Raw genomic sequence first — 27,698 nt, 5'->3', positions numbered from 1 at the left:
CACTAAATATTCCTGTCTTTCTCCAGTGTATCTGCGCTCATTAGAATTGTACATAATGCAACCAATTCATTTAGTTGTTGCAACATTGTTAAAACCTGTCTTAACACTTAAAAGTGGTAATACAAGACTCAAGCAACCTGAATTGATCAGTTTGATCTTTTCTTGACAAGCCACATTTATTGTTTGCAGAACCAAATTCCGCACAACAGTTTTGACACAACAAATTCTCAACCCCAAACTCCTAAAGTTCACTTAGACCCACTTTACCATCAGATAACGATTTTGGACTTAGCAAGGCGAGTTGCTGTGCTTCGTGATTGCGACAGTACCTTACCGAGGGTTAGCAAACACGTTTTTAGGGATGGTATCCTCTTGTGAATGAGGCCTTTTAATCAAAAGCATTACTGCCCTGACAATGCAAGTTATTAGTTATTACATATTAAATATTAATATTGTAATATTAAAATATTAAAAATAAAATATAAAATAATAATTGATTAATGTTGTTTTGTTTTGGTATTGATGATTTTGCATGTTGAACAACATATAAAGGTCTGTGACCATCTAAAAGCATTTCACATTTTTAAAACAAAAAGCAATTTCACCATTTTATTTTTTAAGCTCCATGATTTAAACCAAACAGTTTCTACTAAATATTGAAACGTCAGCTAATACAGAAAATATCCCTTGCTTAATTTATTCAAATATTTTTCAAATACTGCAACTGCCTGACCAATATTTTTTAACAATATGCAAATATTAAAACATCAAACTAAGTATAACAACTCACCATTTTATAAACAGAAGTCTCCATTATTCAATATCTTGCAAAATTGTGACTGCCAGATTCTAGTATTGGCAGGCAGCTCAGGAGAAAAAAATGGTTTTTCTTAACGTCATGGCTTATTTAAATAAAAGTGAGCCCACTTAAAAGGGAAACCCCTTTCATAAGAAATGCACTTCCTCTCAAAATCTTTGACAGTATCAGTATTAAGAAAGCCCGCCCACGTTGTCTTCTAGGATTCCCTCTTAATCATAGGTTGTCATGGAGCAAAGTAAAGCACATACGAGCTCACCTACACAGTGAGACGGACCCACAACTGTCAAATTTGGAAAGGTTTAATCAGTATTAAGACTTAGTGCCAGTAATTTGAAAGGCTTACTGTAAATGCCCTGTTCAAGCGTAATATGTATTGCTTCCATGGTCTGCATGACATTTCCTTGCTGTACAACAGATTAATTTTTAATCTAGTATGCCAAAGATAATGTACAGTATGTAGTCTGCATACTGCATATACTGCAGACTTGGGGGTCACCATTTTTATTTACAGCTCGTTAGGTTTGTTTTTGAGAACAAATGGATCATTTTATTGAACTTTGTTGCAGTATTGTAGACATTATACAGGAATTACTACACAGGAAAAAGGGAAAACATCCAGTAAATCCATTGAGATGTTGTTAGGTAACTTAATGTTTTTTTCTTATAAGCAGTACATTGCTCAGTGGTTTCATTGATAAGCCACTTATTTAAACTACTTTATCATCTGCAAGATGATGTGATTGAGTGCAGTCAGATGAGAAGGAGTAAAATGTTATTTTGAAGTATAATGTGATTGTTGCCCTAAGAAATACAGTATGTTGCTGGTTTTGTGATGTGCAAATATGTCAGTTATGGATGTATTCTTATTTCTTGAAAACTGGGACTCTCTTTCGAACTAAATCTGACACATTACCTGTTAACGATCCATCCATTTTCTAACTGCATTTCAATTATTGAGGGCTGGATCCTGTCCTGGTAAGCAATGGGCACAAGGCAGGGTACACCCTGGACAGGATGCCAGTCCATTGCAGGGCAGACAGGCACATACTCACACTTATGGCCAGTTTGCTCAGAAGCCAATTAATCTACCCATAATATTTTGGACAGTAGGAGGAAACTGGAACACTCAAAGGAAACACATATGAACACAGACAAAACATACAAACTCCACACAGATAGCACCTCTAGAAATGAATGGCCCCAGTACTAGGAGGCAGCAACACTAACCACAGCACCACCTGTGCAATATGATTAATTTATTTAAAAAAAATATATATTTTAGAACTATCCTGTGATTGACCATTTTTTCTTGTCAGTTATTGCTTTGCTTCTGAGCAGCCCCGGTTTGGCCACTATTATAAACGTACAGAATATACAGTGTATCTGTAGTAGAATAGATACACCATTATATAAGAATACTTTAGATATCTTAAACATCTACAATGTTGAATATTTATGGTTGGTATTCTTATATAGTAGCATATGTTTATTGGACATATAAACCTCAGAATTAATTAAATAAAGGCTATATCTGTTTATCACAACGGTTCATAATTTTTAACTTACAGCAGGGCATCCTTCAAAAACTGAATGTCTGCACCTATCCATACTGCACAGTAAAATCATGAAAAGCATCACATGTTCTTCTGTATATCCTTTGTGTTGCAGTTTTTGACTCAAAAACACATTCCCCTAATGTCAGTAAACATAGAGGGGATTTTGTAGCAATGCTCCCCTCAGAATATTATTAGTAAGCAGCTTTCCTGAATGATAACCACCCACAGAGTGCAGCAACCTGTAGATTAATGCTGTGGGCTGGAGTGGGTGGGTGAAGTGTATGAGACTTTGAAATGTACACATAATACAGGGTCTAACTGCATTGTCTTTGCCGAGAGGCTGGAAAAAAAAATCCAACGGATAAAACAATGTGCCTTTACTTAAAACTATTTTGTATTCTCATCCAAAACTTTTCTGGCCACCACTTTTACAATCCTGAAATTGTCTGTACTTCAGCTGAATCTGTCCTTTTCAGGAACACATTATTCACTACTGCTGCTGATTAGTCTGCTGCTGATTAGTCACCCAACAGTTTTGCTTCTTGTGCAATAATCATTCTAATTCTAAGTTTTTAATTTCTCGCTCTTGAAATCATGACCACCAAAAAACGTAAAATTGTGCTTACTTTTTTGTAGTCTCTAGTTTGATTTCTTCATTTAGAAATACTGTATTGATTTTCGTCAAATTAGGAGCAGGTTCTGCTCTAGAGCAAAATAGTTTGAGAATCTACACCAAAGAAATGTAACTGTCCTTCTTTCATCTGTTAATTTATACTGTATGTAGAATATTATAAATACTTCAAGGTATATACAGTATATGCAGTATTAGCACTCTTTTTATAAGAGGGTATAGAATAAGTTATATAGAGAATTATGAGTTTGTTCCTCATGCAAATGAAGGATGTAAAATATATCTTTAGTTTTGCCAGTCATGAAGTTGATACCTTTAAATATTATTTATTGTCAATCAAATCTTTCAGAATTTCTTTTACTTCCTTTCATGTGTGCAATACACATTTCAATTAAAAATTAACAGAAATTGCCCCTACAATGTAATGACAGTAATTATAACACGACAAAAAACACTTGATTACTTGCCATGGCATGTGCATAGTCTTGAGATTTTATTGGCTTTACTGTTCTGAAAATCAAAAACTACATTTGTGAACTGAAAAGAAAAAAAAAAACAAATGTATTTTTATCTTTCTGTACCTGCTGCATTATAGTACAAATAGTAATGTATATGAAAATGTTAAGCAAAATAAGTATTTTAGTCTTCAATACATTTTAAACACATTAAGGTTACTTTATACACTGCAGATTTAACCATTAGATCACTAGAGCCTGAAAGTAGAACGTTTTCATTGTAAACTCACCATGACTCCTAGATAATGCCCAGATACTGTACATGTGTCCAATGCTGTCAGTATGAATGCTTGACGGATATTATGGCTCAGATTCATGTTAGCAAGGCGTTTTATACTACCTCCTGGGAAATCCTCACAACCGCTCCCACTTCAAGGAGAAAAAAAAATCTCTCTTACATGACAGCGTCATGACTAAATGAAAAAGAATCCCTGTTCAGGAAAATCCTTTCCTTTCTATCATCTCCCTCCACACCTTGACAACAAACACAACCTACAATCTGTTTACTTTTATTTTGTAATGTACAGCTTTTGTAAATCAATTGTAACTAAATCTTTGAATGTATACAGGATGTTCAATATAAATGCAGGTTTTATAGAACATTGTCTTGTTTTCAATTTAAATCAATTTAAATTCTTATCTTCCAATCTTGTCTAGTAGATTATAATCAAAGGCACATTTCAAAATGTTGCACTAGAAAACTGGTTAAAACAAAAGTACAATAGGAAAAGATTTAATGCCACCTGTCTAAAACTTTAACATGTCTTTAAGGATTAAATCCTTGTATTGAAATGTATTAGCAAAATTATTTAATTTCCTCCACAATAAACTACTTTGTATGCAAAGATCGTAGTTCAGTTTTGATAAACCAGTGTTTGCAAAATCAGTTTTTGTTGTTATGTAAGCAGGCCTTTCACCCACTCAGTCAGGTTGTCAGCGTCTTCATCACACCCACTATGTGTATCAACTCTCCAAATTATTTTTTAAAGTCCAATAAAATACCAACCACATACAAATGTCTTTTGTCACTCATTTACAATTTTTAAAAATACTGTATTATTGATCTTTTACCACACATTTTAATACATGTATTGTTTTAATGGTATCATTATCACATGCCTATCATATTACAGTGCTTAAGTTAAAATTAAATGAGTCATGAGTTTATAATTTAGAAATCCCCCACCTTTCTACTACAGGATAGAAACTGCATTTATTTTCATTAGTTGAATCCTCAGTTATACTCAGAAATGAAAATATCTGGCATTTAGTTCACCCTTTAAACAATAATGTCACTTAGTCATTTTTTATGGTTGCTGCTTATCCACATAAGACAGTATTGAAACCCAGGGTTTCGGTGAAATGCTAACTTATCCAAACTACTTTGAATGGCTAGTTTGTTCAGAAGAATTTTATTCAAAATCACAGAATACGTACAGAGCCACAAAATACAGTACATATTTTGACAGAGTACTGTATATACAGTATATACTCATATACAGTATTAGCATATGAGTATAGAATATCTGACATAGTTTTATATTTTTATATTAGAATGGTGAGCAATGATTTTCATTTTCTTTGTTTAACCTCAAAAGGCATGTACTGTATAAAGGTTACTTCCGTTTTTTTCTGTATGAAGGATTCATTAACATTTTAAAAAACATATTAATGTGAAAGCATGTGAAAGCATAGCATGTGAAAACTGAGTCTAGTTTCTGTTTATCCTAACTTCAGTTTACGTTCAGACTTTTGGAGCCCATTACCAAAGAAAAAAGGTAGACAATTAAATTAGGTTTTTCATATCTAGCACTGATAAAAGATGAAACTCCCACACACTACAATATGTAAACTCACACTGTTTTATAGCAAGGCTAAAATGCTAAGCCTTTAGTTACATATTCATGAGATTATTAAATTCACAAACCTATAACCACCTGCAAAAATATTACTAATAAACTGAAATGTTAATGTTTCTTCCCAAAGTATATGAATTAGACACAGTACTTCAAAACTGAATGACTCAGACATAAAAAGATCATTAAAATCTCTTACGAAATACCAACCTGAAGTTATTACACATAGAGGAACACAAGATTTACTTAAAGCTAGCAAATAATATTAAAAATGGTTATTACTGACGGAATTGGAGATAATACTTTACAAAATATCTTTAGCAGCTGGACATTACATAACACTCCTACCTGTAATCCAGATAAACAGAAAAATCCTAATACGATGCTACAGCAAAACAGCTGATACAAATACAATTCAAATACAAAATCACTTATCGTACTGATATGATGTTTTACAGCTAAATTAGAAAATCTCCCAGTTACTTTCATTACAACATATATACAGTACCAAAAGGCCCTTTTTTAAAAATACTATCATCAAACACAGTTGTCCACCCCTTGTTGCCCTATTTTATTATATAGGCAGTGGTACAGTATACCAGTCCATCGCAGGGCAGATGTGCAGACACAAACGCACTTAGAGCCAATTTTTAACAGATGCCAATTAACCTACCAGAATGTTTTTGGACTGTAGATAAAACCCACACAAACGCAGCAAGAAGATACACACCCCATGCAGACAGCATACCAGCTATGGGATTGAACCCAGGAGCCCAGTGCTGTTAGGCAGCAATACTAACCCACCCCTCCACTGTACCTCCCCTCCACTGTAGGGGTGCGCCACTGTACCTCCCCTCCACTTTTCATGTTGCATAAATTCAACAGAAACTGCATTACCAAGTGTTGCAAATGATATTCTGTTAGCAACTGATGCAGGGAATGCAACAGTGCTTGTGGTCCTAGATCTTAGTGCTGCTTTTGACACAGTTGACCGTTGTATTTTGTTACACAGGCTTGAGTCTGAGGTTGGCCTATGTGGAACTGCCCTTAATAACCTCCTATATAACTAACCGTTTTCACTATGTTCAAACATCTAATATTTGTACTGCTTCGTCACTATCACCAGTCAAATTTGGGGTACCTCAGGGATCAGTGCTCGGACCAGTACTGTTCTCGCTGTACATGTTGCCACTAGGAAGGATAATACAAAAGCATAATATTGACTTTCATTCCTATGCTGATGGCACTCAAATATATATTTCATTTACACCTAACGACAACTTGTCAATTGTCACTTTAGTTAATTGCATTAATGAAGTAAAGTCTTGGATCTGTGAAAACCTTTTGTCACTCAACTCTGATAAAACTGAGATTGTGTTGTTTGGAGGCAACAGTGCGGATAGGACTCTGAGGGCTTTAAAATTTTGTCTCAGAGATTCGGCACATAACTTATTTAACTCTTTTGTTAATGCAGTATCGAAGGCGTGCTTTCTACAGGTAAGAAACATTGTAAAACTTAGGTATTTTCTTTCCACTCAAGACACGGAGAATCTAATACATGCTTTTGTATACAGCAGATTAGGTTACTGTAATGCTCTACTATCAGGGAGCACCTATCGCACCTTCAACACCTCACAGCAAATTCAAAACACGGCAGCTAGAATTGTTACCAGGAGTAGAAGGTACGACCACATAACACCTATACTTACTGTAGCTCTCTCCATTGGCTTCCTGTTAGGTACAGAGCAGACTTCAAAATTCTTTTACTTACTTATACAGCTCTCAGAGGTCAGGCACCTGTCTATTTAATGGAGCTGATTAATGTATACAATCGAAGTCGCCCACTTAGATCACAGAACACATGTCTTTTTCTAATTCAACATATAAATAAAAAAACAGCTGGCGGAAAAACCTTTAACTACAGGGCCCCTACACACATCCCATCCAGCGTAGCTGGGGGTTGTAAGATTGTCGATTTCATTGTAGTATATCAAGCTGCTTACTCAAATCATGGCCAAGCTAAACAGAGAACTGTATGTCCATGGCAGATGTACAGTAGACCACCTCTTTACCAACAAATATGCTGAAGACATTTACAAGCCACAAAACTTTAATCTATTTATCCCCAACCTTTCCCAGTCCTATCACACCAAGCAGTCTTTACTAGATTGCCAATAACCAGCTTCATAGTCAGTAACAGAGTAAGGGGTTACAATGAGCCTACTGTGCTGATAGCTCTCAACTGTACAAATTAGGCCTCACAGAATAACCTCACTCTCATTCAACAGTCCAAATAAGCTGGAACCTTCCACTCTACAATTTTGAGGTGTGACTATACACCTCGCCTTTAGAAGGTCAGTTGAACATACTGTAACAGACTTCCAACAGCATATCAAGTATTGTCTTATTTCCCACACAGTCCACACAGATGAACCTTTATTAACACTGGCCAATCATCACCATCATCACCATATCAAACTGGAAGGAGTGGAATCTTTGGAATGCAAACATGAGAAGAAAGAGCAATTGAAATTCATTGAAATTCCACAGTTTCCCTCACGGGATCAATAAAGTATCTCTCTATCTGAAACAAAGGGTTGCAGCAACACCAATTTGTCACACCCCAAATATTTGATTATTTCTGCAAAGAAGCTTCGGAGTAGCCACCAAACCCATCAAGAGAGGACAGTGGCCAGTGTTCCGTTCCTCTCCCATACACTTGATGCCTTGAAGCAGAGTGTGTGTGTCTTCTCCAACATTATGAAGACACTGGTGACACAGTAATGGCACATCCCTTGATCCCAATTATATTTATATACTTCTGTAGTCAACTCAAAATGGGAATAGACCACTAGAAATCTGAACTTCTCTCTTTTCAGAGAAATGGAGAATGGTGTAAAGAAACATTTAAGGACTGAGAGAAGGGCTTTCTGGATATTTCAGTCATGTGTTAGTTAAGTTAAATTTGTCTCAAAGACAAAGAAGATCAAGCCAGGCACTGAATTTTTCCTTCTTTCTTATTTTTCTTCCTAAAGTTATTTAAAAACTTTTGACCATGCACTGGCAGGCTCAATTCTTTGCCAGGGTCATCTGCAAAGAAAGGTGTACCAAACCTGTGGCGCAAATCTAAAGTGATGAGTCTCCCAAAACCAGAAAAAGTCCCAAACTTAAACTAACCTTAAAGCTACCATTCAGTAGTCCTGTTCTGTGTTTCCACCTCTTTAAAGTGCTTTATTGTACAGTGAACAGAAAAAGATGTAGATTCAGAAAGTCAAACAAGCGGACTGCTGGAAAGGGCAAATCTGGATCCAGACCTTCATTGAGAATGGGCTTGAAACTCAGACCACTGGCCTTCTTGATCCCACTGACACACTGGATATAGGAAGGCACACGGGTCTCAAAATGTTAATTCCTAGCTTTTGGGGTCACTAATGCCATTGACCATCCACCGCAAAGACAAAACATTTCAGAGTACACACAGATGATGAGTGTGCATCCACAGGCCCCAGACCTTTACAATCTTCACACCATCAACTCAGTCTTGCGATTTTATCTATACAATTTTGTCATATTTCACTTTCATAATGCATGCATGCAACTGATACAATCATACATAGAAGTTAACAATTTATATGTGCAAAGATAATCAATATTATGGGGTGACCAGGAAGTCTTACTGAACCCCATCTAACATAAAAATTGTATTCCAGTGTTTAAGGACAATTTAGATACTAATTTATGTCTCCTACTTAAAATACTATCACCATGAAGTTGGTCACAAAGAGTCCTTTGTGAAAAAATGTAAAATATGTTCTATGCAGCAGTGATTTCCAAGGTTCCAGCTGTCTGTGGGCAGCTGTTGTAATCTTGTTCAGCTCACCTTTAATTCCATATCCCTAGGGGTGCCTTAGAGCCACCAAGTGGCAAATTACTGTAAGGTCAAGCAAGAACACTAATCTGAATTTATGGAATGAAACTTTGAGTGAACACTCTACTGAGTCCTGTCATTACTAGCTTGAGTTCCGAAAAGCTGATAGTGATGAGACTACATAGGCTGGAAAACATAAAAACTAAAAGAAAATGGTCAAATTGTGTTTATTATTTATAATTATTTTACCGCTCATTATTAAATTAAAAGCAGAACAAAACTGATGAATTGTCAAATTATATTTAGCTTTATGCAACAAACAATTATATAAGTATTTAGCAATAATAGTTACTTAACATTTAAATGTGAACAAATATTCTAAAAACCAAGATTAGTTGAACTAGGGTGAAGCTAAACCTGTGTTGCCATATCCCGAGTCTGAAAAAATCATCATTCTCTTATTTTTGGATATGCTTTCCATTTCCTTTCTCTGGTAAATTGCACACAGTACTCAGAAAAAGTACTCTTTCAGGACACCTAGTGTCACGCTGCTTTTCCATAGTGACAAAAGCAACCAGGAGCCACATGCTAACCTGGAGAAGCAATGACAGTTTTGTTTAAGAGTGAATGCACTTTAAGTACAGGGTTGGTGGCATTAGCAAAGCAACACAAGCTTTTAACCACATGGAAACATAGCCTTGTCATATTTTATAGATGAAAAAATAAGGTTTACTAATAGATTCCCATTAAAAGCAGGAGTGTACAGTATAATAATGGTTGTACACTGGTGTTTCTGTGGGTTTTCATTCCAAATCAGCTCTTAACAAGCTGGTTATGGGCTTAACAGGACCACTTCAACAACTTCTCCCGTCTTCCTCAAGTGTTTTAAAGCTAGAAAAGTAATGGGCACATGACCAGGCTTGGACACCCCTGACTTAAACCCTTGAGAAAAATTCTCTACTTTGTTCACCATTCAATCCTGATGTTAGACATTCCCATGACAGCGATGAATATTTGGAACACTTCCTTTTTATTTTTTCTATTTATCCTAGTGTACTGTAAAAATATTAATAATTATAGGCCATTATTATTATTATATGTTGTTTTAAAAGAAATACTAATAACCATAAACTGGTTTACAGTAAGTCCCTTGCTTGCTTAAGATGTACAGTTTCACAAGTGAAAAAACTACATTTGTTGCAGCCCATTTTAAAAAATCCCTCCCCACATTTTGCATTTATTATGCACAGTATAAGAAACAAAGCTGGGGAAAAAAAACATTTCTCACAACTAAAACTGAAGTAAAGATTACAATGATCAGAGCAGTAACTAAGAACAGGTTTAGATAAATTCAACATTCCCTGGAATGATGTACAGTATGACAGGGATGGTACTTGTATGATGCTGCTCTTTGTTTTACATACAGCAGTCCTTCACTTACATGTTGTGCAAATGAGATCAGCAGTCCTGCATTTTATTCTTGGCAAACAGCATTACCATTTTTCAAGACCAACAAATGTGATCACTATGATAACAAAGAGATGTTCTTTCAAATCTAAAGATTACTAATAGGAAACCCACCTGTATAAGATAAGATAAGATCGCTTTATTGGCCACACACACATTTTGTATTAGGAATTCGTGACACATAAACAGGGAAAGAAGCTTGGGGTCATAGCGAGAGTTAGCCATTTATATGGCGCCCCTGGAGAAGTTGGGGTTAAGTGCCTTGCTCAGGGGTCCAACGGAGTCAGATTCCTTTGCCAGCCGCAGGATATGAACCAGCAATCTTCCAGCCACAGGTGCAGATCCTTAGCCACAGACCACCACACCACCCCATGTATGTACAGTATGTATACATGACAGATCATTTGTCTTTTGATCATTTATTTGTCAAAAATACCAGCTTTGTCCTCCACTTCTACTTCAAAAAATATAAATGAGCAAAGACCATTTACCCCAAAATCAAACAGGCAAAAAATGTCATGTTGTTTGAAATCAGTTATCTGTAAATCATGAAGAAGGAAGTTATTTCTTGAATTCATAACTGCAAGGAAACCTGTGGATATTGCAATCAAATTCCACTGTTTGTGTGCAACAGTCATTCAAAATTTATAAAATGGGATCACTAATACTTCTGGTTATTCTCCAGAGATGCCCTAACGTATACTAAATGTTCTTTTAGTGCACAAAGGGCAAAGAACAGTATAAAAAGAGTGGAAAAATAATTCTACCATTTGTCCATTTTTATGTCAAATATATATTAAAAAAAATCTATACCAGTCTAAAAAACCCTCTAAGAAAACAGTTGTGATAAAATCATTAATTATAACCCTTGATATGTACAGTATTAAGAAATCAATACTGATGTTATATACAGTATATACGTCATACTTTATGATAAATGATTTAATACTTTTTATAATTGAATTGGCTTAAATGTAACTTAAAATGTAATGTAAAGTCAGAATTGTACAGGGGAATAAACAATATAAGCAAATGTAAATCGTAAAGTAAGAGAAAGAGAAGCCCTAGTCCTACAAGGTCAGTATTTCTGACTTTGTTTTATGCTGACAAAATTCCATCCAAGAGCCCACTTATCATGTACAGAAATCGTGTATAAAATTGTCTTGTGAGAAGAACTGCTTGAAATGGGTTGTGTGTAAGCACAGCAGATGAAAATAAGTTGCTTTTTATTCGCAACATTCACATTCGCAGGTTTCCAACTAGCTGAAATGAAACTGGCACTTCTGGCGCAGTCTAGATTTGAACCACCCATCTGTGGGTTGTAAGGCCACTTAAAAGACTTTACCAGATGAGTCTCTGAATATTCACATTTTTGACTGCAAATGTTTTAATCCCAGCAAGGACCACATGGTTTCTGGGGATCTTCCAAACACTTCAGGATTGTTGACCTGATAGATGAGAAAAATTGTTAGAATTTCTTGAAAGAATCAAATGGGCCATTTGTATTGTAAGATGTTCAAATTAAATGATATAACAAAGTAACGAGTACTTACAACAGAACTGTTGTACAGGTATATTTGAATTTAGGGATCAAAGTCTTTTCTAATTCTTGTAAAGAATCATTCTTACAGGACATCCTTCAGAAAAAAAACAAATAAGAAAACCTATATTTCAAGATGAAGTTCAATTAAGTAACCTGTCCTCTAAATCTTTGTATAACACATTGTTTCATGTAAGACATACTGTAATGTGCAGTATTACTTTGCAATACTGTAGAACCATGCTGTTTTCTTCAGAAATCAACATTACTAAAAAGAAATGTAATTATTTGATTATACTAAGTATAATAGTATACATACTTTCTCAACAATTATTATTCTCTACAGTAATCCATTTAGCAGTAATATTCTGAATGCCTACTTTAAATAATACTCTAGATTTTACTCCAAATATTTTCCATTTTACCTTGACTCTTTCATGAAGAACCTATTCAAAACACAGAGGTTTATACTACTTACGGGTAATTTTCCCTGCCAATCAGTACAACATTCACGTAATTAATTTTCATTGGGTTAAACTTCTTGATTTCGACGCTGCCAAATATACTGTTGGAAAAAAACACATACAAAAAAACAGACATAAAGGACTGATAAACCGAATAATACTATGAATACAATCAATGGAACCACTATTGAGAAAATTGAAATTTAAAATACAAAAGGTTTAATATTTTGTACAGTTGCCCCGTGATCTAATTACCAAGAAGAATATTTTTAGGCAAAATACATACTAGAAATGGTATAGTTCTAATTCCTTTATTTATTCCTGCATGTAATTGTTTAACATAAAGGTATTTGCAACAAGTATTATAAATCATTACCATTATAAAATATTAAAATACATGCTCAGTTATATAAAAATATAATACACTATGAAATAAAAGGGACAGAGTCTTGCTCCTCTTACTGTAGATTTCAATAGAAGTTTTGGAGGGATAATGATGACAAGTCAATCTCACACAGCTGTTCCTAATCACCATCATTACAGAAATTATATATATCAAACAAAACATCTCTCAGTTTTCCAAACTTTCACAAAGTATCTAATTCTTGAATGTTCTTGTCCCTTATGTATATGTATATGAAATTATGTATATGCTCAAAAAAACTTATTCAACTTGATCCTAAACCTGTTTATTGTTTTTCTAGGCAGATCATTTTGTACCAAAGTTTCAATTCCATAAAAAACATTCCAGCACAAACAGAAATGTGTACTTTTTAAATACCAAAGAGTCCATACATAAATCAATATTTAATGTTGAGAAGCAGTGTAAAGCTCTAACAAAAGAGAAAACCTTGTATTACAAATAAAAAGAACAGTCTTTCACGTTAGTAATGGGGAAACACCTAGTTTCACAAAGAAGGAGATAATGTATCAAAGGGATATGTAAAGATCAGGGGCAAGAAGGTGTCAAAAACAAGCAAAAACCAAGTTCCTATATTTGTCAAACAATTTAAATTGCTACAGATTCCTTATTTCCAACACAGGCATCACAGTGTTGGAAAAACACTCTCTCAGTGAACTACAGAAGCAACTAGAGTTGTCTTTTTGATTAAAAAAAAACAGCCACTGACTAAATGAAGTTCAGGTGAAATAAGTTAAAATTAGTTCATCTATAGGTTGTTTGTCTCTGTCGTTTGAATGCTCTTTGAAGTGCTGTAGAGGCTGCCTTCTGTAAATTTTCTGGTGTACAAACCTGTGACACTGAGATTGTCACAGTGCTACCGTAGAAGTAAGCTCACAATCTTATCAGATCCAGTTCACAAGCAGGCAGTACTTTTACTTAACTCCTATTTTTCTGCTTCTTACCAGCAGAGGCCACTCTAACCACACACAGCCACCCTGCCAGCTTCAATGGTTTGTGTGGGTTTCTACTTTTCCCCTGGCATCACAGTACCTACTGTAACTTCTACTGTAATAATATTTTTTAGTAAAATGTCTTATCAGTTAAATAAACATCACCTGACTCCATTTTGCTGCTACTGTATGTAGTGGCTGGAAGATACAGTACCTACTGTAACTTCACACCACATTAATAATAGCTAACAGTTGCAGTGATAGTCCATCATGGGCCACATTGCAAAAAATAAATTAAAGGTCCCTTCTCCTAGCAACACAATAGCACGCCATAATAATATAAAGCTACCTTCTAACACATTTGAAATTCATCCTCTGGACAGAAAAACAATTGTCTTGGCTAATGTCTCTGGTGGAAGGCCTACAAGTGCCTTCTGATATTACACATGACTTTACATGTCCATCAATAATATTTTTTAGTAAAATGTCTTATCAGTTAAATAAACATCACCCGACTCCATTTCACTGCTACTGTATTTAGTGGCTGGAGATGACCACCGAGGTGAGGTGAATTCCTCCTCATGAGTCTGTGTCTCACCGTATCCTCCGCAGGAACCTTCCTCTACAGGAAGTCTGCACGGAGTGTCTGAGCAAGCGCTCAGCCAGAGTTAACATAGGGGTCATGCTCTGACACTGTCAGTTGCAGTCCAAAAAAGTATATTTTAGTCAGTTTGATTGCTGTCTCAAATGGCTCTCTTTGGTTTTTCGTTCGAGAATACCACTTTTACACTTCTGTTGCATAGGTAACGTAATGTGATCATGACACATGGTTAATTTTTTTAAATCTGCCACCTCTTTCCTTTTTTGTTCTTCCTTTTTCCCCATAAAGCTTTATTTTGTAATTAGTATATTTAAATATCACCAGCAATATACTTCAGACAGACCTTTGAAGTCATGTCAATCATACATTGGTTGATTAAGTTTAAATAACATTTTATATATAAGCGCCCAACCCCAGATCTAGCTCTGACATTAATCAGATTGTTTAATCATCGACTAAATGACAAGAAAATAATTAAAAAGTTCCATGTGTGGGACAAACTTTCAATATTAGTGGTATCAGTACAAATGAATCATAGTAAGGATAAAAAATAAATAACTATTTCTCTAAAACATGCAGCGTTTAACTCTCTATATGAAAGTTAAAAGTTTCAAATGTGGGATTCCATGTTGGGGCCCAAAGTTTGACTGGTGGTACCAGGGCATAACTTCAAATTCCTAGGTGTTCACATCTCTCAGGACCTTACATGGACACTGAACACCTCCAGTCTCATCAAGAAGGCACAACAGCGGTTGTACTTCCTGAGAAGGCTGAAGAAAATACACCTACATCCACAGATCCTTTCCAAATTCTACAGATATATGGTGGAGAGCATACTGACCAGCTGCATCACAGTCTGGTACAGCAACTGCACCGCATCTGACCATAAGGCACTACAGCGGGTGGTCAAAACTGCCCAACACATCATCGGCAGTGCCTTACCATCCATCCAGGAAATATACAACACCAGGAGTCTGAAAAAAGCCACCAAAAGTATGTCTGACCACACTCACCCAGTCATAACTTGTTTGTTCCCCTACCATCTGGCAGAAGGTTCCGGTCACTCCAGTCGCACACAACTAGACTCCAAAATAGCTTCTTCCCCAGAGCTGTCAAGTTCGTGACGCCCCCACTCTCTCCCATCATATTATGATCTCTCCTAACATCTTCCTGTACCCACAATGACTGTACTCCTACACCACTACACACACATGTAAGCTGAAATTGTACCGTCCCCTCGATAGCCCAGTAAAACTGTACCGGTTGTAATAATATTTAATATTTATTAATTAACCATACAATTTTTAACCATACTATTTTTGCACTGTTCCAAGAATTACCTTGCACTGTTTTTGTGCTGTTATATTTTCTCTGTTTGTGGAATTTTGCACAGTTTTGATTACTTGATTACATGCTATTTATGTTGTTATTATACGGTTATTGCTAATGTGTTATTAATATAATATTATATTTAATATAATGTGTGTCTATTGTCTTATCTTCTGTCCTATTTATATACTGCACCTGAGTGACTAATGAGAAACACTTTTCATTATACTATGCACCTGTGTAAGTTTAATGACAATAAAGTTGAATTGAATAAAAAATAATTATCAAGTGTCTACGTACCTTTTTGCACTAAAAGGTTTATCGATAGAGCCGTTCAGCATTGCTGTGACATTGCCACATGCCGACTCTGCAAACTGCAAAATAGAAGAATATACACATTTTACTACTTCACTATTTCACTACTTTGCAAAGTAGCATAAAAATATGGATGCTGTTCCTCCCTTCCAGACCATTCTGAAGCTAATAATCAAGAATCCATGCCCTTTTTTGAAAGAAGCAAGTGTATCGGCTTAAATACCAGAATGTTATACATCTAAAATATGACACTTACGAAATCCTTAGTTGACAACTTCAATTAATACACTTAATTGAACAACTAAAACAGAGATTCACAGAGTCGTATTAAAATTGTGTTAGATACTTCCCTGGTGTGCAGTGGTGAAGTATGGAAACTTCCTACCATTGCATCACAACATCATAGTGCCTGTTTCTAGACTTTTCAACTTCCCCTTAAACCATGGTTAACTGTATTGCGATATTATAAAATGTTAAAACCTCTGCGTTTCTTCGATTCTTGAATTTCCACACTCAGGAGTATATGCACCTATAAATCAGCAGCATACAGTAGCTAATTTGCACAGGGGGATTGATTACAAAATGGTGTGAATGATTTGTTTTCATGGTGGTATTTACTACACATACATGCATATACAGTATTTACCAGCATCATTAAACAGAAAGTGAACATTTTTGTCATTGACAGAGTGCTTCTTATTGTGGCAAATTTTGGGGTAATGAAACTTTGTGCTTGGGAACTTCAATTGCATCAACACATCTTATAAAAAGTCGGTAACCAAATTAATTTAAAGCAGTTTTATTAAGCTCAGCTTTGGGTGTTTTTTCAGACACTACAATTTAAAAATAGAAAATGACATAAATTGCAAGGGACTGGAATATTTCATACACCAGTAATAACCTGCATATAAACATAAAACACCCATGGGTGTTTCTGAGTGCAGAATTGTATTTTTGTAATTGTGGCAGTATGGCTACAGTACGTGTATACATAAAAAACTGTTACAATACTTATTTTACCATTGATTTCTATTATATACAGTATAGGAATTGTATACAGCAACAGAGCAGCAGCACAATAATTAGGACCACAGGGGTCCTAATCAAAACAGATCTGTGCTGACACAGATCTTGGCTACTGAACTCCTTACAGTTTGGTCTTTAAACACTGCACACAGTCAAAGACCCACCATATTTAAAACATTCCTGCCAAATTTCCCAACATTCCAAAGTACATTTAAAAAGTAAATATAAAGAAATCCCTTTAAACTCTGCACTAACACACATTACAAGCCACTAATATCTTTTTCATTTCTTTTTCTTTATATTGATTTTTTTAACTCATAACTCATGTAAATACTTCACTTACAGAATATAAACCATAAAATGCAAGACAATGTGTTTTCTACACATTTGTTGTTTGTGGAATATCTATTTGTACTTACGTGTGCTGAAGCTCTGCTCCAAAATGATCTGACAGGATTTTGTTCACATGTATTCCAGTTTGGACAACCAGAAGTGTATGTATCTACAACACATTCGAATTTTAAAAAGTAACTGTAAGCATCTTCAAAACAGGCTGACTATTAGGAAACGCTACAGGAAAACAATGTGGTCATAATATTATGGATGGTGGAGGATAGTTGTTGAAATAAGATAATGCATAAGAATTATTTCTATCTTCACTAATTTCATATGAAATATTATGAAATACAATCATGATATTAGTAGCAAATCCCGTTAGGTATCAACAGTTTAAAGAGTTGAGTGGAAACCTGTATTAATGTGCAAGCTGTGATAGAGCAAAAACAATGTAATAACACTCTAAAAAGGATGAAGAAGAATCTACTGCTGAAATTTTGTTTCTTTTTTTATGTTTCAACATGGAATTAATCCCTGATTGCTTTTTTGCTTCTATAAAATGAATGGAAGCTGTAAAGATGAATGTATATGAATTTTTGTTTTCATAGCAATCGCTGATGTCTGATTGTCATTTGTAGGTCAAATCAAGTGTTGTTTACCCTTCAAGTTGAAAAGACTTGAAAGAAGAATCTACTAATAAAAATAAGTAGTTTGCCTCGAGCCAAGGACACTAATAACAGCCTTAGAAAAAATGCAGTATTGAACTAATGTGTAACAACATTAACTACACTACATGTACCTTTAAAATAGTGCACACCTGAAGAAGGTTCAACAGCCAAAATTTTGTTTCTCCTTTCTAATTTTCAGCATGAAATTAACCTTTACATTCTGCCAACACACACAGCTCCCCACACTATCACTGGTCCAATCAAAAAATTCTGCTGTACGTGTAAGATATTGGTTACATATACAGGTATACACTATATAAATGGATACCTGTTTCAAAAACGTGTAACAGGGAAGAAATGCCTTTTTTATTATAAAAGGCTGCTATGTTTCAATTTAAAATAACTATCAGAGAGAAGCAAAGACTCAATATATAACTGTTCTTACAGTAAATTATATCACACATTATTAATAATAATTGTTGTAATTAGAGCTAATAATGTACGGTAATTCATTACTACGTTTTCAGAAGCAGCAGGGTTCTCCACAAGTTGTGCTTAAATCAATTCAACAAAGAATTGTACTGTGCACAGTATACCTGCAAACATACAAACTTACAATCTAATCCATTTAAAACAATTTTTTTAAAATAATGTAGTAGTCAAACATCACTCTTTGGTTAAAGAGACATATCACTTTAGCATATTTTAATTGTATTTACCCCTGCCTGATAATTACCAAGTTTGGTTTTAATTAGCTAAAAATGTTCGTGAACAGAGACAATTTAAATCTATTTTTTCCGAATACAAGCATTTTGTATTTTTCAAGCAGTGTATCCTAAAATAAATTGTGTTGTACTGTTCTTTTGCTTCATTCTGCTTTTTTCAGAAAATAAAATATATATATAAGAATGATATACAAAATGAATCAAGTTCACAGGTACAATCAAGTTCTATAAAAGGATAGATGTATTGTAACATTAGCTGGTTACTTCCCAGCTGAGCTAATCACCAATGTATTAGAATTGCAACACATTTTGTTGAATACCCAAGATGTACAGGGAGTAACAGACCATAATCTCCATACAAAATTGATATTCCAGATGCTTTTGGAGTGTACATGTACTGTAAACATAAGATCTAGTGGAATTTAAAACTATGCCGAAAAACATAGTTAAGACAACTTCAGATTTTCTCAGGAGATTTTTTAAAGGTGTGACGGGAGACAGGAAAAAGTAGATATGACAGAAAGAGGACAGGATGTGGCAAACACAAGGTGAGGTAAGTATGAGGTAATTATTAAAGAAACCGTGTTTCTTTAATCACACTGACGCTGCTCCCTGTTCTAACCCCTTCTATACAGTACCACTCACAACTTCACACCCCTCCAGGGATGTTCTACTTTGTTCAGTGATGAATAATCTTTAGACATTTCTTTTACAGTGAACACTGTGTAGACGTTAACAATTAACTAACTCCTAAAGGTCTGGGGGGAAATTTTTAATTAGTATTCCTACTGATCATAAGGCTCTTCACTTTGTAATTTTCCTACTACCCATTTCTTAATTTTGTCCATAACATCATACAATACTGTAAAACTGATTGCAGACAATATTTTGATTTAAATTATAACTTCGCTTTCAAGTTATACCATTGCCATCTTGACTGCCACACCAAGTCAGTCCATCCATAATAAACCCAAGTAAGGTGTCTTCAAGAGTCATAAAGCATTTTTTAGCTTGTGTGAACTTGTGAGCCATCTGCTTGGTTTTGCTCCAGAACACCATCTGGAAAACAAATACAGAAATTCCAAGAATGTCCCAATGGCCTGTGGTCACAGAAACCCACACATTTTCCATGTTCAAGATGGTCTTGAACACTGCAAGCATCTATTGTATACATTTAGATTAAATAACAAATAAAAACAAATTGTTTCCCTTCAAATTCTCACCACGTTTTAATACAATAACTTCAATATCCCTGCAAAGTCCCTGAAAATTAAAAGACAAAAGTAAGTCTTTGATGTTTTATGAGCTTAGTAAACACAGCATTAGTCTTCTTCCTAATGAGATTTTTAAGAAGCAACAATTCAGACTTTCTGCCTAAACTGCCACCGTGAATGAACAGGTCCATTCAGAAATCTGTTTTTGTGTACTATAGAGTAATAACATTTCTTTTTGTAGAAAGGTTATTTAAGCATATAGTATATGTGATCTTTAAAAGGTAAATTAATGTAATAACTTGTGGCCAAATATTAGAGCTTTCTCACATGAGCAAATCATTTACGGTGCTAGAAAGTTTGTAAACCCTTTAGAATTTTCTGAATTTCTGCGTAAATTTGACCTTAAATGTGATCAGATCATCATCTAAGTCATAAAAATAAATGAAGGAACACAATAAAAAGAATAACACACAAAAGGATGTACTTTTTCATTCATTTATTGATCACAATTATCCAAAATTAAATGTCTTTGTCAGAAAAAGTATATGAACCTCTAGGATTATCAGTTCAGTTAAGGGGATCATTTTAATCAGGAGTGTCAATCAATGGGATGACAATCAGGTGTGTGTTTGGGTGGCCCTACCCTATTTAAAAAACATAAACCTGAGTCTTCACTACACAGGTTTGTGAACGTATGCCATGTCTCGGTCAAAGGAGATTTCTTAGGACCTCATAAAAGAGCTGTCGATGCTCGTCAGACTGGAAAAGGTTACAAAACGATTTCTAAAGACTTTGGGTCTTCACCAATCCACTGTCAGGCATATAGTGTACAAATGGAGAAAATTCAACACCATTGTTACTCTCTCCAGGAGATCACTCCAAGAGCAAGGTGTAAAATATTCTGGGAGATCAAAAAGAACCCCAGGGTAACATCTAAGGAACTGCAGGACTCTCTTGCAATGTCAGTGTTCATGAGTCCAGCATCAGGCAAACACTGAACAAGAATAGTGTGCATGGGAGGATAGCAAGGAAGAAGCCACTACTCTCCAAGAAGAACATTGCTGCTCATTTAAAGTTTGCTAAAGACCACCTGGATGAGCCAGAAGACTACTGGAAGAATGTTCTGTGGACGAATGAATCGAAAATATAACTTTTTGTCTTAAATGAGAAAAACCAAACACTGCATTCCAACATAAAAACCTCATACCAACCGTGAAACACGGTGGTGGCAGTATCATGGTTTGGGGCTGTTTTTCCTCCCCCCAGTGCTGTGCAGCTCACTAATTTGTATGGGCGTCAGGAGCCGCCCATGAAGGGGGGGTGCTGTCACGCCCTCTGCAGCCAGAGGGCGTTCCTACTCTGTCCTGTCCCTTGTTTCCTGTGCTTTGCTCTCCGGTGTCTCTCTCTCTGGGGCTATATATTTCCGGGTCACTTACTCTCATGCGCTCAGCATTGACGTTCGGATGTCCTGAGACCCGCCTAGCATCCAGGTCCCCCCACATCCACTGCCTGAGGGCATTGGTTCTATACGACTCCTGAACTGATGAGCCTGGGCTAACCCCCCGTTCCGCCACTATGCATATGGGTCCCTTCCGACATCCGTGACAGTTCTGTAAGGCCAAAATTCCTCCAAAACAATGTGCAGGACTGATCAACAGTTACCATAAACGTTTGGTTGAAGTCATTGCTGCTCAAGGGGGTCACACCGTTACTGAAAGCATAGGTTCACATACTTTTTCCGACAAAGACATTTAATGTTTGTTCATTTTGATCAATAAATAAATGAAAAAGTATATCCTTTTGTGTGTTATTTCTTTTATTGGGTTCTCTTTATCTATTTTTATTAGAGACAGACTGGCTCACCACACATCAGCTATCAGTGGGGAGGAGAACAGAGTAATAATAATAATTATTATAATTGCTTACACTTATATAGCGCTTTTCTGGACACTCTACTAAAAGCGCTATGCAGGTAATGGGGACTCCCTTCCACCACCACCAATGTGCAGCATCCACCTGGATGATGCGACGGCAGCCATAGTGCGCCAGAACTCCAATTCATACATGGGGATTCTTAGGAGGCCATGATTGGTAAGGGGCAATGGGACTTTTGGCCAGGACACTGGGGTTACACCCCTATTCTTTTCAAGAAACGCCCTGGGACTTTTAATGACCACAGAGAGTCAGGACCTCAGTTTTATGTCTCATCCGAAGGACGGCACCTGTTGACAGTATAGTGTGGTGTGTGGTGAGCGTTAGTGTCCCCATCACTATATTGGGGCATCAGGACCCACATGGACCGCAGGGTGAGCGCCCCCTGCAGGCCCCACTAACACCTCTTCCAGCAGCAACCTTAGTTTTTCCCAGGAGGTCTCCCATGCAGGTACTGACCAGGCTCACACCTGGTTAGCTTTAGTGGGTTGCCAGTTGTGAGTTGCAGAGTGAGCTGGCTTGTGAATGAATACATCACATTTAATCCAACAGAAATATTGTTCTCGTCTTTGACTTTGACAGTTTTGCCAACAAACTTGTTAACTCTGCATGCAGATCACACTGGAGCATTTCTACAATTAAATGTCTGCTGTACAACCAGTACTTATTTGTTCATACATTGCAAGTTTTGTATTTAATTCAGAATTCGTAGTTTTGCAATATCACCAATCATTTTGTAACCAAGATTTTATAACCCATCTGAGAAATTAAAGGATCTGTTGCAATTGATAAAAAAAACATTGTTTCTCCTTATGGCCAAAAAAGCAACTGCTAAGCTGTGGCTACTTCCCAGTCTCACTAAACTTGAATGGATTAGCACAGCTTTCGGTGGTATTGACTGGGTAACTGCACTAAGGCCCACAAGTGCGCCACCCCTCATCTAAACATGGGCCCACTTTTAACTTATACTATGACATATTGAATTAATTACTGTACGTTTAAGAAGAATTATTCTATTATCACTTCATCCATCCACCTATTTTGTAACCTTCATCCAAGTCAGGTATGCAGTGCAGCTAGAATTCATTCCATTTAGGCGAGCAACAGGTGCATGGCAGGTTACACTCTGTATAGGATGACAGTCCGTCACAGGAAAGATAGAAACAAGCACTTATTCACGCCAGGGCAAATCTTGGTGTGGTCAATTAACCTAGCAGCATGTTTTTGAACCTTGGTAAGAAACTAGAGCACCTGAAGGAAACACACATGAACATGGGAAGAACATACAAACTCCAAACAGACAGAACCCTAGGTCTGGAATTGAACCCAAGGCCCCAGCACTGCAAGTTACCACTGCTAACCACTGCACCACCCTCATCCTAGTGCTCTGAATTTAGCTCACTTGTATTTATACCACTAACACTGAATGTCTCCTTCCCTAACTGGCACCTTCTAGTCATGGTCTTGTCATTTGCTTGAAGCATTGTTTTTTTAATACAATCTGGCTAAGGTCAGGCTTATATCTGGGATTGTTGTGTTAATGTAAAAATGTATTTAAAACTTCCTTATCAAACTTATTTAACTCACAAGACTAGCATTGTGCAACCATGCAAAATGTTGCAAATGTAGGAAAATGTATTGATTGTGGTATTTAAATATGCTAAGTAGAAAACACAATTTTATGGGAAAAATACAGGAAGAACAAAAACAAAGTGAGTGATAATTTTAAGAACGAGCCCAGGTCATCACCACAATACCTAAAGTCATACTACATTAACTGTGCCAAAGAAGTATGAAAGAGAGATACATCTGAGATGACAACCAGAATGACTAAAATAGAGATCTTTTTCAGGGACACAACTGACAAAGAGGACATTCACAAAGCCAATGTAAACTCAAGCTCAATGTTTGCTACCAACATTTGCGCAATTCTCGCGTGGAGATTGGGAAAGCAATGATGAAATGATGAGCAATTCACCACACCAGTGATCTCTGGCACTTACCTGGAGTCAGGTTACATTTACAGTATGGGCCCAACAGAAGAAATCTTACTGAAAGGTTAACAATTGGAAAGGTAAAGAGAAATACCACATCACAGGACTCTAGGACTATCCGGAGTGTAAAACAACTTTGTCTTAGAGGGGGAATTTCAAATGAATGAGAAAGCTACTTTATTTTATTATGGTGTTGCTAAGTTGTTATGTCAGGGGAGGTGGGGGAGAGTAACCACAAAAAAAAATTGTAATGGGCCCAGCAATCATCAAGTTCCACAACTGCGATTCATGGGTGAATGATTAGGTGTGTATAATAATTAATAATAATTGCTTACACTTATAGAGCACTTTTGTGGACACTCCACTCAAAACGCTTTTACAGGTAATGGGGACTCCCCTCCCACCACCAATGTGCAGTATCCACCTGGATGATGCGACGGCAGCCATAGTGCGCCAGAACGCTCACCACACATCAGCTATTAGTGGGGAGGAGAGCAGAGTGATGACGCCAATTCATAGTTGGGGATTATTAGGAGGCCATAATTGGTAAGGGCCAATGGGAAACGTGGCCAGGACACCAGGGTTACACCCCTATTCTTTTTGAGAAACACCCTGGGAATTTTAATGACCACAGAGAGTCAGTACCTTGGTTTTTACATCTCATCCGAAGGACAGCACCTGTTTACAGTATAGTGTGGTGTGTGGTGAGCGTTCTGGCGCACTATGGCTGCCGTCGCATCATCCAGGTGGATGCTGCACATTGGTGGTGGTGGAGGGGAGTCCCCATTAACTGTAAAGTGCTTTGAGTGGAGTGTCCAGAAAAGCGCTATATAAGTGTAAGCAATTATTATTATAAATTATAGTGTCCCCGTCACTATACTGGGGTATTAGGACCCACATGGACTGCAGGGTGAGGGCCCCCTGCTGGCCCCACTAACACCACTTCCAACAGCAACCTTAGATTTTCCCAGGAGGTCTCCCATCCAGGTACTGACCAGGCTCATACCTGATTAGCTTCAGAGGGCTGCCAGTTGTGAGATGCAGGGTGATATGGCTGCTGGCCATATCATGTTAATTGTATGTATGTAATACTTGTATGTTAATTGAGCACCTAAATACTTGACAACAGAAGACTGAAAGGTAAATACTGTACCTTAGAAACCACTTCAAGTTCTACATTAAGTGAACTGCTGAAAATGTTTCTACCGTACTTGTTAAGACTAAAGAGGTTTATTTTTTCAAATACTGAGAAGCGTATTAAATGATGACATTTTTTAACAAAATCAACTAAATGCATTCTTACCTCATTGCAGGGTACCTTTTGTTTTGCTGTGTTCATGAGACCATCATAAGCCTCTACTGAGATCTTACATGGGTCTTTGGCTACAAATGAACTCTGGAATGCATCCCAAACTTCATTGCAGTCAATACCCCTTAAAGAGAATAGGAGATATGCAACATAAGTGTTTCAATAAAATAAGTTAAAAATGATTTTCTTTACAAAAAACACATGTAACATAGGTTTTAGAGAACACATTTATACAAACTGTATATTAGTACTTTTTTTACTTACTACAAGCACTGTAATGTGTTAAACGTATTGTTGTGATTCAAATTAATGAACCATAGTACTCAAACAATAAATTTATTTTTCATAAAATGAGTTTTAAAACATAAATAATACTCTTCATTCATTACCACACAGAAAGGTATTTGTAAATCTAGGTAAATAAATTGTTACGTTTTTTTTCACCATCATATCGTAAAATAGGGATGTGTTTGTTTTAAAAAAAATTATACTGATTCGTCATAAGACATTAAACGGAAGAAGCATGAAATCAAACTAATAATAACATTTTGTAGGATCACTATTGAAGTTTAAGCTGTTTCCAAAATCTTAAAGGGCTAGACTGTATCTGTTCAGCAAAGTATAATTTGAATTTGAATCTTTATCCAGTACTTAAGTATTACACTACAAAACTGTCTTGGAAACGAAGAGGGATTTCCGAGCCCAGTTGTTTTATATGGATAATGGATAGACAGAACAATGCACGTGTGGAGTATCCTAAACAGAGCAGTAAAAGAGTCAAATAAATATGCCCCCTAACTAAACCAAGACGCCACAAACACAAATATTAAGAACAAAGCTAATAAGACATTAAAATCAGAATGAAGCTGGAACTAATTTAAAAAAAATGATCTATTAGTCATATATTTAAATTCAACGCGCTTCGAAATGTTAAGCATTCTTATGAACTTTGCATACAACACAGAATATACTGTATAAATAAATATATTTTTCATAAAGTGAAACTACTTACACTCTAACTTCGTCATGCGTTTCCAAATATTCTTTACATCTTGTAATAAAGACATATTTAAGGCTTCCTCCAGTTTCTGTAGTCCTAATTAACACGGCGAAACCAGCAATGGCCAGTGTTAAAAGAATTAATACACAGATTATTACTGTAACGCGTTTTGTGTTTAGGATAGCACAGCAACCCTGTCGTTCCATCGCCATACCCCTTTCAGCTGTTCCCATTCACAGCGTTGCAATCACAGACCTCTATGGGGGCAATGAAGTAAGCAAAGTAAAAATCTGGCTTATCTACCGTTTAAAACAAGGGGAACCTGATACGCCTATAAAAAAGTTGAATGTCAAAGATGAAAGAGAAAGTAGCGCCACAATCTGCTGACAGTCTTCGTTGCGAGAGGAATTCTTTACAGTGCATGGGGTTGCTTACTGCAATATTTTACACATTGGAATTTACTATCAAATTAGTACAGCTTTTCGCAGTTCATTGCCATAATTCCAAAATGAAAAAAAAAATACTTTTGTAATTCAGAACATGTTTTCGGCATTACAGAAATACTTGAAACTGCCTGAGTGGTTCTGAATATGCTTTAAATCTCATCTTGTTAGAAGGATCTTAAATTTGACATTAAATTTAACATTACCTCTCATTCTTCGTACAATACGTTCTTATTTTTGTATTAGTTATTTTATTATTTATTAATTAATCAGAACCCACTACAATGCGGGATACTAAAGCAAAAATGTAAAAAAGAAAGCTGAATGTTATGCTACACAAAAACATTTTAAAATTAGGTCAAAGTAGAAGTTACATTGAGAATAAAGTCAGGCAGCGGTTAAAACAATTAAAACTCGGTTTATCTAACAGACTTAATGTCTGTTCCTAGTGGTTGTGTTATGTTGATATTTTATCATCTGCGTTAAATTTTATTTCCATGTACATTATACATATACAATACACTATTTCCAACTTACACTTTTGATTTGTTTTCCTCTAAAATTGTGGGGTGAATTGCTTCAAACTGAAAGCAGCACAGGGGGGCATGATGGGGCAGTGGTTAGCATGGGTGCTTTGCAGTGCTGGGGCCCTGGATTACTGTCTGTGTGGAGTTTGTATGTTCTTCCTGTTTTTATGTGGGTTTTATCTGGTTGCTTTGGTTTCCTCATACAGTCT

At 36.1% G+C, this 27,698-nt stretch overlaps 1 protein-coding gene across 3 annotated transcripts; it reads right to left on the bottom strand.

The window, feature by feature from the left end:
- Positions 1 to 10,449: 10,449 nt before the first annotated feature.
- On the bottom strand, positions 10,450 to 26,878 carry LOC102689984 (ADP-ribosyl cyclase/cyclic ADP-ribose hydrolase 1-like). 3 transcript variants are annotated; one of them, XM_015345048.2, is made up of 8 exons: positions 26,532 to 26,873; positions 25,514 to 25,643; positions 19,994 to 20,129; positions 17,761 to 17,843; positions 16,301 to 16,374; positions 12,732 to 12,818; positions 12,267 to 12,350; positions 10,450 to 12,161 (listed from the first exon to the last, which is right to left on the bottom strand). In XM_015345048.2, exons 1-8 carry the CDS (start codon positions 26,750 to 26,752, stop codon positions 12,101 to 12,103), a joined length of 876 nt encoding a protein of 291 aa, XP_015200534.1. In that variant the 5' UTR covers positions 26,753 to 26,873; the 3' UTR covers positions 10,450 to 12,100. The 3 variants fall into 3 exon arrangements, with proteins under 3 accessions (XP_015200534.1, XP_015200536.1, XP_015200535.1); XM_015345050.2 differs by having other exon boundaries at positions 26,734 to 26,867; XM_015345049.2 differs by lacking the exon at positions 12,267 to 12,350 and having other exon boundaries at positions 26,532 to 26,878.
- Between the last annotated feature and the right edge of the window lie 820 nt (positions 26,879 to 27,698).

This window comes from Lepisosteus oculatus, chromosome 1 (genome assembly GCF_040954835.1).
Source record: "Lepisosteus oculatus isolate fLepOcu1 chromosome 1, fLepOcu1.hap2, whole genome shotgun sequence".
NCBI classification, from domain to species: Eukaryota; Metazoa; Chordata; class Actinopteri; order Semionotiformes; family Lepisosteidae; genus Lepisosteus; species Lepisosteus oculatus.
The sequence above is the reverse complement of the archived record's forward strand: the minus strand, read 5'-3'. Positions and strand labels throughout refer to the sequence as shown.

Excerpts from the sequence above, each read along its gene's own strand:
- LOC102689984 (XM_015345048.2), bottom strand. The coding sequence starts at position 26,752 with ATGGGAACAGCTGAAAGGGGTATGGCGATGGAACGACAGGGTTGCTGT. Across the intron at positions 16,375-17,760 it reads GGAGCAGAGCTTCAGCACAC|TTTGCAGAGTCGGCATGTGG; the intron begins GTAAGTACAAAT and ends TCTATTTTGCAG. Across the intron at positions 12,351-12,731 it reads ATTGGCAGGGAAAATTACCC|GATGTCCTGTAAGAATGATT; the intron begins GTAAGTAGTATA and ends TTTTTTCTGAAG.